Source organism: Delphinus delphis, chromosome 13 (assembly GCF_949987515.2).
Source record: "Delphinus delphis chromosome 13, mDelDel1.2, whole genome shotgun sequence".
Classification (NCBI taxonomy): Eukaryota; Metazoa; Chordata; class Mammalia; order Artiodactyla; family Delphinidae; genus Delphinus; species Delphinus delphis.
The window spans coordinates 29,825,164-29,838,664 of NC_082695.1; the positions used below are offsets into that span (position 1 = coordinate 29,825,164).

A 13,501-nucleotide genomic window follows, 5' to 3' on the forward strand; every position below is an offset into this window, starting at 1 on the left:
GAACTGGTGTTGCAGAGAAATACCATTGGCATGGAAAGATATTCATGATATATCAACTTTTAAAGCAGTGTGTGTATTTTTAGAATGAAGATTATGAGCGATTTGTGTTGATGTTTTTTCTTTGTGCTTGTCTGCATTTTCTCATATCTTTGCCTGTATTACGTTGGTAATAAGATAAAAAATAGTTATTTTTAAAGATCCTCTTTGATAAGCTCTAGAAGATCAAATGTCAGTTGAGCCTCCAGGTGGCTATCAAGTTTTTCTGAATGGGTTTGGGAATTTGAGAGCTGCAGGGGTTATTGTAGTGGCTATTTTATTTTACCAGAAGCCTTTATGATCAATGCGATAAAGCCTCTTAGTAGGGTTTGATGAAAGGGTCAAATGTCACTGATTCACGTAAGATTCAATCACCTGATACAGACGCATCAGTGGTTGACCGTCAGCCAACTACAGTGTAGAGGTGACTCGTTTCCTACTGCTGCTAACAAATTACTGTAAATTTACTGCCATAAAACAACAATTAATTTTCTTACCTCCTGAGCTCCTCCTCCTGTCAGATCAGCGGTGGCATTAGATTCTCATAGGAGCGTGAACCCTACCATGAACTGCACATGTGAGGGACCTAGGGTGCGGCTCCTTATGAGAATCTAATGCCTGATGATCTGAGGTAGAGCTGAGGCAGTGATGCTAGATCTGGGGAGCGGCTGCAAATATAGATTATCATTAGCAGAAAGATTTGACCATAATAAATCAATTGCTTGCAGACTTATATCAAAACCCTATCAGTAAGTGGCAAGTGAAAACAAGCTCAGGGCTCACACTGATTAAGTGTAATGCACTTGAATCATCCCGAAACCATCCTCCCCTCCTCCCGCGCCCCATCTGTGGAAAAACTGTCTTCCACAAAACTGGTTCCTGGTGCCAAAAAGCTTGGGGACCGCTGGGGTAGAGGGAGTGAAGCTAGGGGAGGAGGTGTTATCCTGCCCAGCATAGAGAGATAAGAAGGACAATTGTAGTTTGTGAACTCACTCTTGTAGGTGGTACTTGTACACTCTCACCTCTGGGCCTCCCCTCACCCCAGCCAATTCACCCCAGAAGACAGGGAGCAAAATGGGAGCCCGAGACACAAGTGTTGGGTGCCCCTGCTAAGCACTCCAGTTTGGTCTGATTCTCCACTTCTGAGCTTCCTTACAGGAGTACGGGCAGAGCCCCTGGCCCTGCCGGAGGTGGGACTAGATGGGGGGGGGGGCGAAGGGGGGGATTGCTCGGGCCTGCCTGGAGGAGGCGTCCAGCCTGTGCGCCTTTCAGCTGGTGGAGACAGGAAGACTATTCTGTGTCCCAAGGAACCGGCTGACTGCGGCAGGCTGGGGATTATGGTTTGGAATCCACTGTCCCATTCTTAATGCTTTCCATCCGAGAGACTCAGCTGAATTAGCTGATTTGATTTACAGATTTGAACCAAAGGAGCCACATCTAACAGCCTGGCAGCCTGTGGTGTGGAAGAAAAGATCTAGGGATGGAAGGCCCTTTGGGAAGAAACCTCCTTCCTCCACCCTTTCCCCCACCTCTTCCCTCCCTGCTTTGTTGTGGGAATTACCGCAAAGCTCTCAAAAGAATGGGGAAAGGAAAACGCTTACTTCCAAAGGCCTCTCAACTCTTCCTGTTTTAAACAAGAAGAAATGTAGAAAATCTTGAGGCTATTTTTGTTTTGTTTTGTTCCATTCTGGGTTCATAAAATACTTATAATTCCTTCTGCAATGAACGGTTGTGAATCCACCAGGCAAAAGGAACGCCCAAGCAAGCTTTTCCGAGGCTCAGGTCCCTAGGGCTACAGGAGGCCTAGCAAACCTCTGGGGAAACTGCCGACCCCGCCTGCTAGGAGAAAATGCTGTTTTGGCAGATGTTTGCAAAGGGCTATCAAGGGCTATTGAGAGATTTACAACTCTCAAAAGCTCTTAAGGCTTCTCAAAATCCACTATTTACTCATGGCTCACTCTTGCCTACCAAATTAGGTCCCAACTCTGTAGCTTACTGATTTAGAATATTTCTTAATTTATATTCATTTCAACTTTTTCCTTTTTTTCTGATTACAGAGAATTTAAATATTTTGGGACTTCACGTGCGACCCTGGCTATTTTAGTCCCTGGAGATTGCACCTAGCTTCCTATATATTCCTTCAGTCTTTTTTAAGTCACATGTATTAACATATGTTTGCAAAAAATGAAATTATGCTAAGAATACTTCACTGCAACTTGCTTTTTCCCATTTGGCATATCCAGAACGTCTTTTCATGCTAGTAAATGTGGATCTTTTTTGATGTTACACAAATCCTCTCCATAGAGCCAAGGTGGTCTATTTGCATGCTTCATACTTCCCCACTCCCGTATTCTGCATTTTTTTTTGCTTGGGACATGATTCTTTTTTCTTTTTCCTGGCTACATAAACCCTATCCACTCTTTTTTAAAAAATTTTATTTTATTGAAGTATAGTTGATTTACAATGTTGTGTTATTTTCAGGTGTACAGCAAAGTGAATCAGTTTTTATATATATATATGTGTGTATATATATACTTTTTCAGATTTTCTATTATAGATTATTACAAGATATTGAATATAGTTCCCTGTGCTATACAGTAGGACCTTGTTGATTATCCATCCTACATATACTAGGTTTGCATTTGCTAATCCCAGACTCCCAATCCCTCCCTCCTCCACCCCTCGGCAACCACAAGTCTGTTCTCTACTTCTTAAGTCTGTGTGTCTGTTTAGTGTATCAGTTCATTTGTGTCGTATTTTAGATTCCACATATAAATGATATCTTATGATATCTTATGGTATTTTTTTTTCTGACTTACCTCACTTAGTATGAGCAGTCTTCAGTGGCTGGAAACCTTGTTTCCACTCTGAAACTCATGGGGGTGCACTGAGGTGAGAGGCTCCAGGGCAGGTAAGAGGGGACACGGGACTGCGTCACAGCTGTGCAGTTTTATCCCACGGAGACAGAGCAATTCTGAGGCAACAGTTCTTTCAGGATTGTGTTGGGGAGGGTTAAACATAACAAAACAACAAGCAAACGGAAAGACAAAGAAACCCACACACCAAACCCCCACAAGAAGGCAGCTGGTCTCCTGCTCTTCACCTGCTTGCCAGCATCGGCCTGTTCACTCCCTCTGAATTAGTGATGTCTTTGGACTGGATTTTTGTCTGCCTCCATGTTGAGCATACACTTTTGCTCAGTGAATGTTTCCTCGTGAAACTTCCACCATAGTGCTAACTTATGTCAGAAAGCCAGAGCTTCTAGATGCCTCTAAAGGACAAACTGCTCCTTCTCACCACCTCCAGTCTTCGTTGTCATTAATTCAGGGACTCAGATGGCTTCAACAGGGCTTCCATCTGTAGTATTCCTGATTAGACTGTACCTGTCCAGGTTTTCTATTCTTTTTCCCTTAATCAGTGACTTCAGCTTTTTGCCTTTAAGCCGGTCAGACTTACAAGTCGAGGTTTTTCTTTCTTCCCTTCATGCTTTTTAAAATATGGATGTGACATTCATCTTTTTCATTTTTTTTTTTTTTTTTTGCGGTACGCAGGCCTCTCACTGTTGTGGCCTCTCCCGTTGCGGAGCACAGGCTCCGGACGCTCAGGCTCAGTGGCCATGGCTCACGGGCCCAGCCACTCTGCGGCATGTGGGATCCTCCCGGACCGGGGCACGAACCCGCGTCCCCTGCATCGGCAGGCGGACTCTCAACCACTGCGCCACCAGGGAAGCCCCATCTTTTTCATTTTTAAGTACCACTCCCATTTCACAAAGCATGTTGCTGTGATTCTCTTTCCCTTTTAGGAAAACAGAATTTTTGTATTCTCCAAATATTCCAATTGGGACAGTTACACAAGTAGTTTAATTAAAGCATTCTGAGGGACTTCCCTGGCGGCGCAGTGGCTAAGAATCCGCCTGCCAATGCAGGGAACACAGGTTCGAGCCCTGGTCTGGAAAGATCCCACACGCCGCGGAGCAACAAAGCCTATGCGCCACAAATACTGAGCCTGCGCTCTAGAGCCCGTGAGCCACAACTACTGAAGTCCGTGCGCCTAGAGCCAGTGCTCTGCAACAAGAGAAGCCACCGCAATGAGAAGCCCACTCACCTCAACTAGAGAATGCCTGCGCGCAACAACGAAGGCCCAACGCAGCCAAAACTAATAAATAAAATTTAAAAAGAAAAAAGCATTCTGAGATAGACGGTTGAAAATATAGTACTATGATTTTAGCAAACACTGCTTACATTAAGAATGTTTGCAATGACAGAATTTTTTGCCTCGAATCCTTGCCACTAAAACCTAAATGCATGGATATGCATACATTCCTTAAATTCTTATGGACGTTAATAAAGACATACCTGACAAAGGGCTTGTGTGCAGAATAAGGACTTCCTACAAATCAATAATAAAAAGACCAACACAATGAAAAATGAGCAAAACACTTGAGGACAGTTCACAAAATAAAATGTACAAATGGCTGTTAAACATATTAAAAGATATGTTCAACCTCTTGAGTGATCAGAGAAATGCAAGTTAAAAGCACAGTAAGATACCACTACATATCCACCAAAACTGCTAAAATTGAAGACTGACAACACCAAAGATTGATGAGGATTCAGAGCAACTGGGCCTCTGATAGTTGGCAGTAGGAGGATAAAACGGTACAACCCCTTTGAAGAACTGTCAGTTTCTGATGAAGTTAGACATACATCTATGCCCTATGACCTGGTGACTGTACTCCAAGGTATGGGCCCAAGCAATGAAAGAACGTGTTCACAAAAAAAGATTAGCATGTTTAGAGCAGTTTTATTCAGCCCCCAACTGGGAACAATCCAAATGTCTACCAACAAGAGTGAATAAACAGGCTTGTACAATATACTTCCACTCAGTAAGAAAAAGGAACAGATGACTGACACATGCAACATGAATTTCAAAACCTTATGTTGAAAGAAGGCAGACGCAAAACAAGTGTATACTGTTTGATTCCATATACATGAAGCTCGAGAACAAGTACAGGTAATCATGGCGCCGGCAGTCATCAAGCGGTGGCCTCCGGGGTGAAGTACTCTGCAAGGGGGCAGGAGGGAACTGCGGGGGGAATGGAAATGTTTTGTATGCATCTGTCAGGACTTATCAAACTGCCTAATTAAGATGTGGGTATTTTTATTGGATACAAATTACACAATTAAAAAAAACTGAGGAAAAAGGTACCGCTCTTAAGCTGAGTGATGGGCACACAGGTAGTGTTTTTTACTCTATAGACATACGCTATATATGCCTCATTCTCTATATCAACAGAAAAATTTTCTTTAAACGTCAATCTTTCCAGGGACTTCCCTGGCGGTCCAGTGGTTAAGGCTCCAAGCTTCCACTGCAGGGAGCACAGGATCAATTCCTGGTTGGGGGAACTAAGTTCCTGCATGCCTCGCAGCATGGCCAAAAAAAAAAAGAGGTCAATCTTTCCACATGTACTTTTCACTGTTTAAATTATAATACTTATAATTCTAACCTTTTGAGCCATTTGATTAATTAGGAATTATTTAAACTTTAAGGCTTGAAAAAGGATTAAAAAAAATTGTGGAAATGCTTCATTTAAAATACAAGACATGGCTACCTCATGAGTTTTAAAAAGTCAATTTCCCCTACATAAAATTTTTGGGTTTTATGTGTCAGAATATCAGAGATAGAATAAAAAATATTGCTAACTTTTTGGATAACTAAGAAAAACACATATTTAGCATTGCTCAATTTCTAGAATAACTCTATAATTCCTCAGTCTGTTAAAATGAGCTTCAGGGGATCTTTGCTTGAGATTTTTTTTTTTTGCGGTAAGCGGGCCTCTCACTGTTGTGGCGTCTCCCGTTGTGGAGCACGGGCTCCGGACGCGCAGGCCCAGCGGCCATGCCTCACGGGCCCAGCCGCTCCGCAGCATGTGGGATCTTCCCGGACCGGGCACGAACCCGTGTCCCCTGCATCGGCAGGCAGACTCTCAACCACTGCGCCACCAGGGAAGCCCTGCTTGAGATTTTTATAGTTAAGTCTGCAGCATGTCTAATACTTAAAATTCATTTTCGAGACCTCATTTCCTGAATAGACTTGAGCTCAAAAGGCTAATTCTTCAGAGGTTGTTTCCCCAAAATGAGTATTTTGCAATTTTGCCTGCTGCCCAAGTAAACACTGGTGTTGGGCTTGGAGTCACGTGGGAGTGGAAAATAAAAAAAAAAAAAAACACTTAACACATTTCACTCTTATTTTTTCTATAAAAATATAACTCTTTATTAAATAACATGCACAAATATCTAGTCATTTATTAAACAGATATGATTTAGAACAAGATTTAAAGAAATACAAATCCTCAGGTACAATTTAGTATCTTGTTCATGATATTTGAATAGTTAAAAAAAAATCACTGATTAAACTAACCATCCTTTATTTCTCTTTCAGAATCCTATATCTTTTTAGGCATATACCCCATTCCAAGTTTTTTTTCTAGCATTTTAGAGCTTCAGAATAATCTTTAATATCAAGAGCCCTTAACTTACTTACTTAAGTATAAATTCCCATGGAGAAGGCATTCACTTTTTTTTTTTTTTTAAGCTATACCGATTAGCTTTGAATGAGCCACTTTACAAAGGGAATCTGCAGAAGCAGCATCATGGCAGACAGGCTCCAGCAACTTGAGGTACCACTGAACAGGGTGAGAACTGTGGTTAGTACTAAAAAGCTGGGATGACTAAAATATGCCAGATTTCTGCTTGCTTGGTTTTTCTCTTCTGCAGCTTGTTCTGTTTGGCCAAACAGTGATTTTTTTTCCGCACCCCCTTCTCTGGTTGAACCATCAGAACAAACTGCTGTATAAACTTACCCTTCTCATATTTTCTATGATTTCAATGCTCAATAATCTGTTTTTTTATTTTTAGGCAAAAGTATAAACAAAATTTGCATTAAGTTTTTCATATTAAAAAGTATTGCTTTTATAAATTAGTTTTTAATGTTCCCAGCCTTAATAAACTTAACTTCAACAAAACCAGTGCTTCAAAATCTACCCTGCCTTTCTTGGCCCCATTTATCCAATAAAAAAGGCCAAAATCTTTCATCTAAATTTCTAAAGACTACTACATCCAATCTTTATAATAAAGTCCTTGCACTGTGTATTTTTCACACGTGCTGCTTTATTGCGCATGCCAAGTACAGTATCAATTAAAATATAAACTGATGTAAAAATTCAAAAATCCCTAAGCTTAATATATACCTTTGCACTCAAAAACTTCAATTTTACATTCTTTCCCACTAGCTGGGATTTCCAACTTGCAAGCTGAATTTAAATAACTTTATTCCTCATAGATTCTTTTCACTTTTCTCAATCAGAATAAAAAACACCTATTATTTTATAATTCAAGAAAGTATTGTGGAAAGTTCTGTAAATCTTATCTCATATACTTATGATCAATTTTACACATAACCTATCTTCTTTCCAAAAATGTTTAGTAAGTTTAACAGCAGGTTTCAGATCTGAAATATTCCTGAATATTTAATTTAACATCATGTTACAGGAGAAACTGGACTTTTTCTAAGTATACTGCTAATTATTTTATTAAAAACAGCATACTAAATCTTATTTTAATTATAAAATTTTGAAAATTATATGTTTTGCATCTTGACACAAGGAAGAAATACAACATATTAATCAATACTTCATAAACATTGCAGAGATCGATCAGAATATGCCCATTTCTTTTACCTATTTTGACTACCAAATATCTCTTTTTTGAGTACTCAGTTGTTATTTTAAAAGTGCAAAGGTTATTAAGCTTAGAACATTATATTTAAGCAATGTAAAAAAGTTTTACAATGATTTAACATGACCAATAAAATTTATTAAACATATTTACATATATTCACAGATTCTTTCATATTTGAGTATTAAAATAGACATTTACAATTTCAGAATTTTCATTCAAAGGCATTTTTTGGGGGAAGAGGAGAATAGGCTCTATCGTGAGATGAAAAAAGAGCTGTTTCTTTGCATGACTAATTCTAAATAAAATGTCCAACATAGTAAGTCATAGGTACTATCCTGGGAGACTGGTATGAAACACCTTACACTACCGTCAGGCATCGCTATGGAGAGAATTAAATTATAGGAAGCATGCAGTATGGCTAAGTCACAGTCTCTACAGTTCTGTGATGGAAACAAGCTAACTCAGACACGCATGCCTTATTTAAAAGTCCTGCTACCTCAACACACTATCACTACACTCCATACCATACAAACTACAACTTTGGTCCTTAAACATCAGACAAAACAGTTTTACAATTATTTCTTTGTATATGTTTTGACTACCAATCCCTTTGTATACATTTTGACCATTAATTACAAGATTTACATCTGCACAATATGTATAAAATAAGTTATTAAAAAGGAAGACAATATTAAAACTTTCAAAAAGAAAGCTGTACAATTAACTTACAGATATAATAAACTGAAGAAATTTTGTGCCAAGTTTTCCTTCCACATTAGAAACTATTTGGTAGGAATTGAGCCTTTTAGTTTGCTGATCTGTTTTAGTAGAACTTGACAGAACCTCAACACCCGTGGTCACCTCGTACGTAGAGCACTAACAGCTTCCAGCGCCATTAGCAGATCCTCAGCTCCCTAAACATCTACCTCATCTGCCAACGTGCTCCAACGCGATAGTCACCTTTCACCAATATAAATAATAGTTTTCAGTTAGAAACTGCTTGGATCTAAGATCCAAAATAATTCTTTTCATTTTTAATAAAATGACAGTGTTTACTACATCACCAACTTTAGTTGAACTTTACTAATAGCTGTGAAGGCATAATATCATATTTTTGTCAAAAGGCAGTATTCCATAGTATAATACTCTTAAGCCTCACTCATTTAAAACACCACCACCAGGAAGTCACGGCTGCTATATAGGAGTCAATTCAAAGTCATCATTCACATCAACAAGGGGCACGTAAAACTCCTGGATTTCATAAATGCTGATAGATTTATAGGTGGCAGGATCGAGTTCCTGGAGTTTGAGCTGCCATTCTAACCTCTGGACGGCATTTAAAGCTGCAGCTTCATGTTGTTGCCTCATTAAAAGACAGGTCTATTTAAAAGAAGACAAGAATTCAGTGATTATTTATTACAATTGCTTTGTTTAAAAATTAATCTCATGCATCGTTTCTTTAGGGGGTAAGATGGATATACTAGGGTATGTGAAGCTTCTGAGTTACACGTCCATTTCTGGTTTACCCTGTCTGTATCCATACACCAAATACTTATAGACCCACAACTTCACACTCATCTAACAGACTTTAATTTGAAACTGCTCTTTCAAGCAATAAAATTTCAAATTATCAGAAGAATCAAGAAAATCTAAGGAAAAGTGATTTTTGAAATGATTCAAACCAAATAATTTTCATTACAGATTACTTGCAAAATACATTTCTTCTCTTCTTGTTCTCCCCTCTTTCACATGCTGGAACTATAACCAGACTCATACACTGGATAACAAATATGAAGATCTCCATTAGAAACTGCTTTTTCTCTGGTAGCTGCACCATGTATATGAAATTGGACCCGAAAAACCGGGGGGGGGGGGTCTTTATCTTCCTTTATCTTCCGAAGTGCGATCTCATGAGGATTCACCATTAACTGGTCTTTCCTTTCCTAACCACTCCTCTCTAACACAGCTACAGTTTCTGTTTATGAAGGGGAAGTATCCAGTTAAAGTGAACTTCTAAACATACATACCTTTAATTTGTCAAATTTATCGTCCACATCTTGTAACCAAGACATGAATTGTCTTGCATTAAAACGATCCCTCACAGAAGTTTTACTGTCATCAGACTGAAAGAAAACATTAAAATTGTTGGATATTATAAAATAAAATAACCTACTTTAAAATCTATATGCCATTTTATCTTTTTATGGTATATTTTACTTTTAAAGGAATGATGAAAAGTATACTTCAAAGAAAGATAACATAATCTGAATTTTAAAAATCTGATAACGTATTTCCATACTGAGATTAGTTATTAGAATTATTAGGATGCTGGGTTTAGTTATTAATTAAATAGAATCCTACCGATCTGTGTGTCAAAAATGTCTCAGAAAGGCATGTCATATGAAGTGACATGCCTGTGACTTCTTATTAAAGCACAATTGATTAAGAAATTAATTTTAATGTTATCGTTTACCACATGTAGGGAGAAAAAAATGTTAAGGTGGGAGACAGGCCTTTGGGGCTGACATTTCTTCCAGGACCAGTCCTTTGGAGTGCTCACAAAGAAATTCTATACCAACTCTTAAGAATACCAGTTTTGGTATTCTTTTAAGATAGGCTATATTCAAACGTCAGCTTTGTATCTTACTGTGTAATCTCAAACTAATTACATACTCTTTCAATTTTCTGTTCTGTGAAATTGGGTAAAAGCACCTCTTTTAATCTTGTTTGAGAATTGAGAGTCACTAAGCCCTTGTTCTAACGCTTGGGCAATGGGAAGCACTGGGTCTGACAAACAACTGCTGCCGTTACTGCCGCCAAAGCTCTGACCACCAACCAGCACCATCGAGGTGGCATCCAGGCAACACAATCACACTACTCACATTCTTGGCTGTTACCACTTCCTCCTTGGTCTTCAGGTAAGACCTTTAGACTGTTTTAAATTTTATTATTGAACCTTTTTTATTATTACAAGTTTATTTTGAAAAGGAAGAGGTCTGATATGAGAATGGCTAAAGGATGGCCCAAGCCCCTACCCAAGGAAGCGGACTTGTTCCTTAGTCCCTCAGCAGCTATGCTCACCTGAACAAGCCTGCTCCTCAGTGGAGAGACCGTCTACCAACTGTAAAGCCAGCCGTACAAGGGTGGGTAACAGGCCCACAGTCATCCTCAAGATGATGACTAAGTTCTTCTGCCCTTCAACTATTAGGTGGCTTGTGGCCTGATCCTTTTTAGTCTCTGATTTGGGGATCATTCTGAGGGTTTACTGGGAAAATTCACTTCTTTTCAGAAATTCTCTTTATAACCCATCTGGGACTCCTGTTTTTTTTTTTTTTTTTCCAGGTGAGAAAAATAAAGTCCAGAGAGAACTAAGTAACTTTCTCTGTAATATACTGCATATACTTTGTATCTCTATAGTTTGTCTGATTTAAAACAGTATTTTCTAGTCTTTTTTGGTGATAATCCTTCACTGTCTGTGTTTATACTTTTATATTCTGTCTTATGACCAAAGAATTTCATTCTGGTTTATGAAGCACAAAAAAATTCTGAACAACTGATGTCTAGTTCTGAATTCACATAATTTACATGTGGCAGTAAACTCTTTTCAAGCCGTAGCTACAGTTTTCCACAGTTGTGTTAATTTGTCCCAACAACATCCAAGATCCAAACAAAGCCTGGCCCTCTCTCAGCACTAGCTCGACCTGAGCTCCACCTGTTGCCCTTTCTAGCTTCCAGCAGCTTCCACTTTAGAAGCAACTTACAAGTTATCTATAAAAAGCACTTTAGTGTGCAAGAGTTGTTTTCTCCTTTGAGCTTTAGTGATTGTTGAATTCATGTTTCTTCTGAGGACCCAGATTACCAAAGGTGCCTGCTATCCTAAGAGCACTAAAGGACATGGCTAGTCCTTTACCTGGGCGTCCAGGGGCACGCTGTACACTTCTGCATCCAGGAGAACAGTGCATGCGCTGAACGGCAGTGTCTGATTTGCCAGTGTTCTTGCAGCTCTGTAATGAACCCGAAGAACTTCCTGTTCATTGGATACAATGAGTTTTTCCTAGTTGAACAAAGAATTAAAAAAACAACAATTCTTCAACCACTTGTTCTTCAAATAAAAATAAAATCACTTAGGGCTTCCCTGGTGGTGCAGTGGTTAGGAATCCGCCTGCCAACGCAGGGGACACAGGTTCGAGCCCTGCTCCGGGAGGATCCCACATGCCGTGGAGCAACCAAGCCCATGCACCACAACTGCTGAGCCTGTGCTCTGGAGCCTGCGAGCTACAAATGCTGAGCCCGAGTGCCACAACTACTGAAGCCCACGCGCCTGGAGCCCGTGCTCTGCAGCAAGAGGCCACCCAATGAGAAGCCCGCACACCGCAACAAAGAGTAGTCCTCGCTCGCCGCAACTAGAGAGAAGCCCACGCACAGCAACAAAGGCCCAACACAGCCAAAAATAAAAATAAATAAATTTAAGAAAATAAATAAATAAAATAAAATCACTTAAAGTGCTAAAGAACTTCAATCTCAGAGCAGTTTTTCTTTCACAGTAAGCTTGAGAAATTTGAGAACTCCAAGGGTTCCAAAAGTATAAGCAAATTTCCTTTCCAAAATCAGCAGTCTCTTTTTAAAAATCATCTTAAAATGTACAATGATGGCTTTTAGTATACAGTTATCCCTTGGTATCTGCGGGGGATTGGTTCCAGGACCCCCCCAGATACCAAAATCCATGGATGCTCAAGTCCCTTATATAAAATGGCATAATATATGCATATAACCTACACACATACTCCCGTGTACTTTCAATCATCTCTAGATCACTTATGATACCTAATACAAGGTAAATGCTGTGTAAATTTGCCAGTGTGTGGCAAATTCAAGTTTCGCTTTTTGGAACTTTCTGGAATATTTTTTCTTGAGTATTCTGGTCTGCGGTTAGTTGAAACCATGGATGCAGAACCTGCAGATATGGAGGGCCAGCTGAACTCACCAAGATGTTCAACCATCACCACTAATTCCAGAACTTTTTCATCACCCCAAGAAGAAACCCCATGCCCATCAGCAGTCACTCTGCATTCCCCTACTTCCCCTGACAACAGCGACTCTACCTTCTGTTTCTATGGATTTACTTATGAACACTTCACACAGATGGAATCACATGGTAACCTGGTCTTTTGTGACTGGCTTCTTTCACATCACATGTTTTCAAGGTTCATCTGTGTTGTAGCATGTATCAGTACCTCATTTTTTTTTTTTCCCCCCTCATTCCTTTTTACCACATTTTTTTTATCCATTCATCAGTTGATGGTCTTTTGGGCTGTTTCTTCCTTTGGGCTATCATGAATGAAGCTGCTACGAACACTCATGCTCCATTTTTGTTTGAATGTATATGTTTATTTCTCCTGGGTAAATAACTAGGAGTGGGACTGCTGGCTTATAATGGTAGTTTTATGCTTAACTTGCTGACAAACTGCCAAAATGTTTTCGACAGCAATTGTATCATTTTATGTTCTCCCCAGCAATGTATAGGGTTCCAGTGTTTTCACACCCTTGCCCATATATGTTTTTGTCTGTCTTTTTTATTATATCCATTCTAACTGTTCTGACGTGATACACCATTGTGGTGGCACCTTCTCTTTTAGAATGAATATTTCATAGCAACAAACTCACTGTACTCTAATGCTAACTACAGTTGACCCTTGAACAACGTGGGTTTGAACCGAGCAGGTCCA

General features: G+C 39.5%; 1 protein-coding gene across 4 annotated transcripts in view; it reads right to left on the reverse strand.

Annotated features, from left to right (window-relative positions):
- Positions 1 to 4,819: 4,819 nt before the first annotated feature.
- ANKRD12 (ankyrin repeat domain 12) overlaps positions 4,820 to 13,501 on the reverse strand; it is a 111,930-nt gene continuing 103,248 nt past the window's right edge. For all 4 annotated transcript variants that reach the window (XM_060028679.2, XM_060028678.2, XM_060028680.2 and 1 more), the window contains 3 exons: positions 11,686 to 11,829; positions 9,803 to 9,898; positions 4,820 to 9,155 (listed from right to left, as the gene is read on the reverse strand). In XM_060028679.2, coding sequence (XP_059884662.1) covers positions 8,970 to 9,155; positions 9,803 to 9,898; positions 11,686 to 11,829 — 426 coding nt within the window. In that variant the 3' untranslated portion in view covers positions 4,820 to 8,969. The remainder of the gene's footprint in view (positions 9,156 to 9,802; positions 9,899 to 11,685; positions 11,830 to 13,501) is intronic.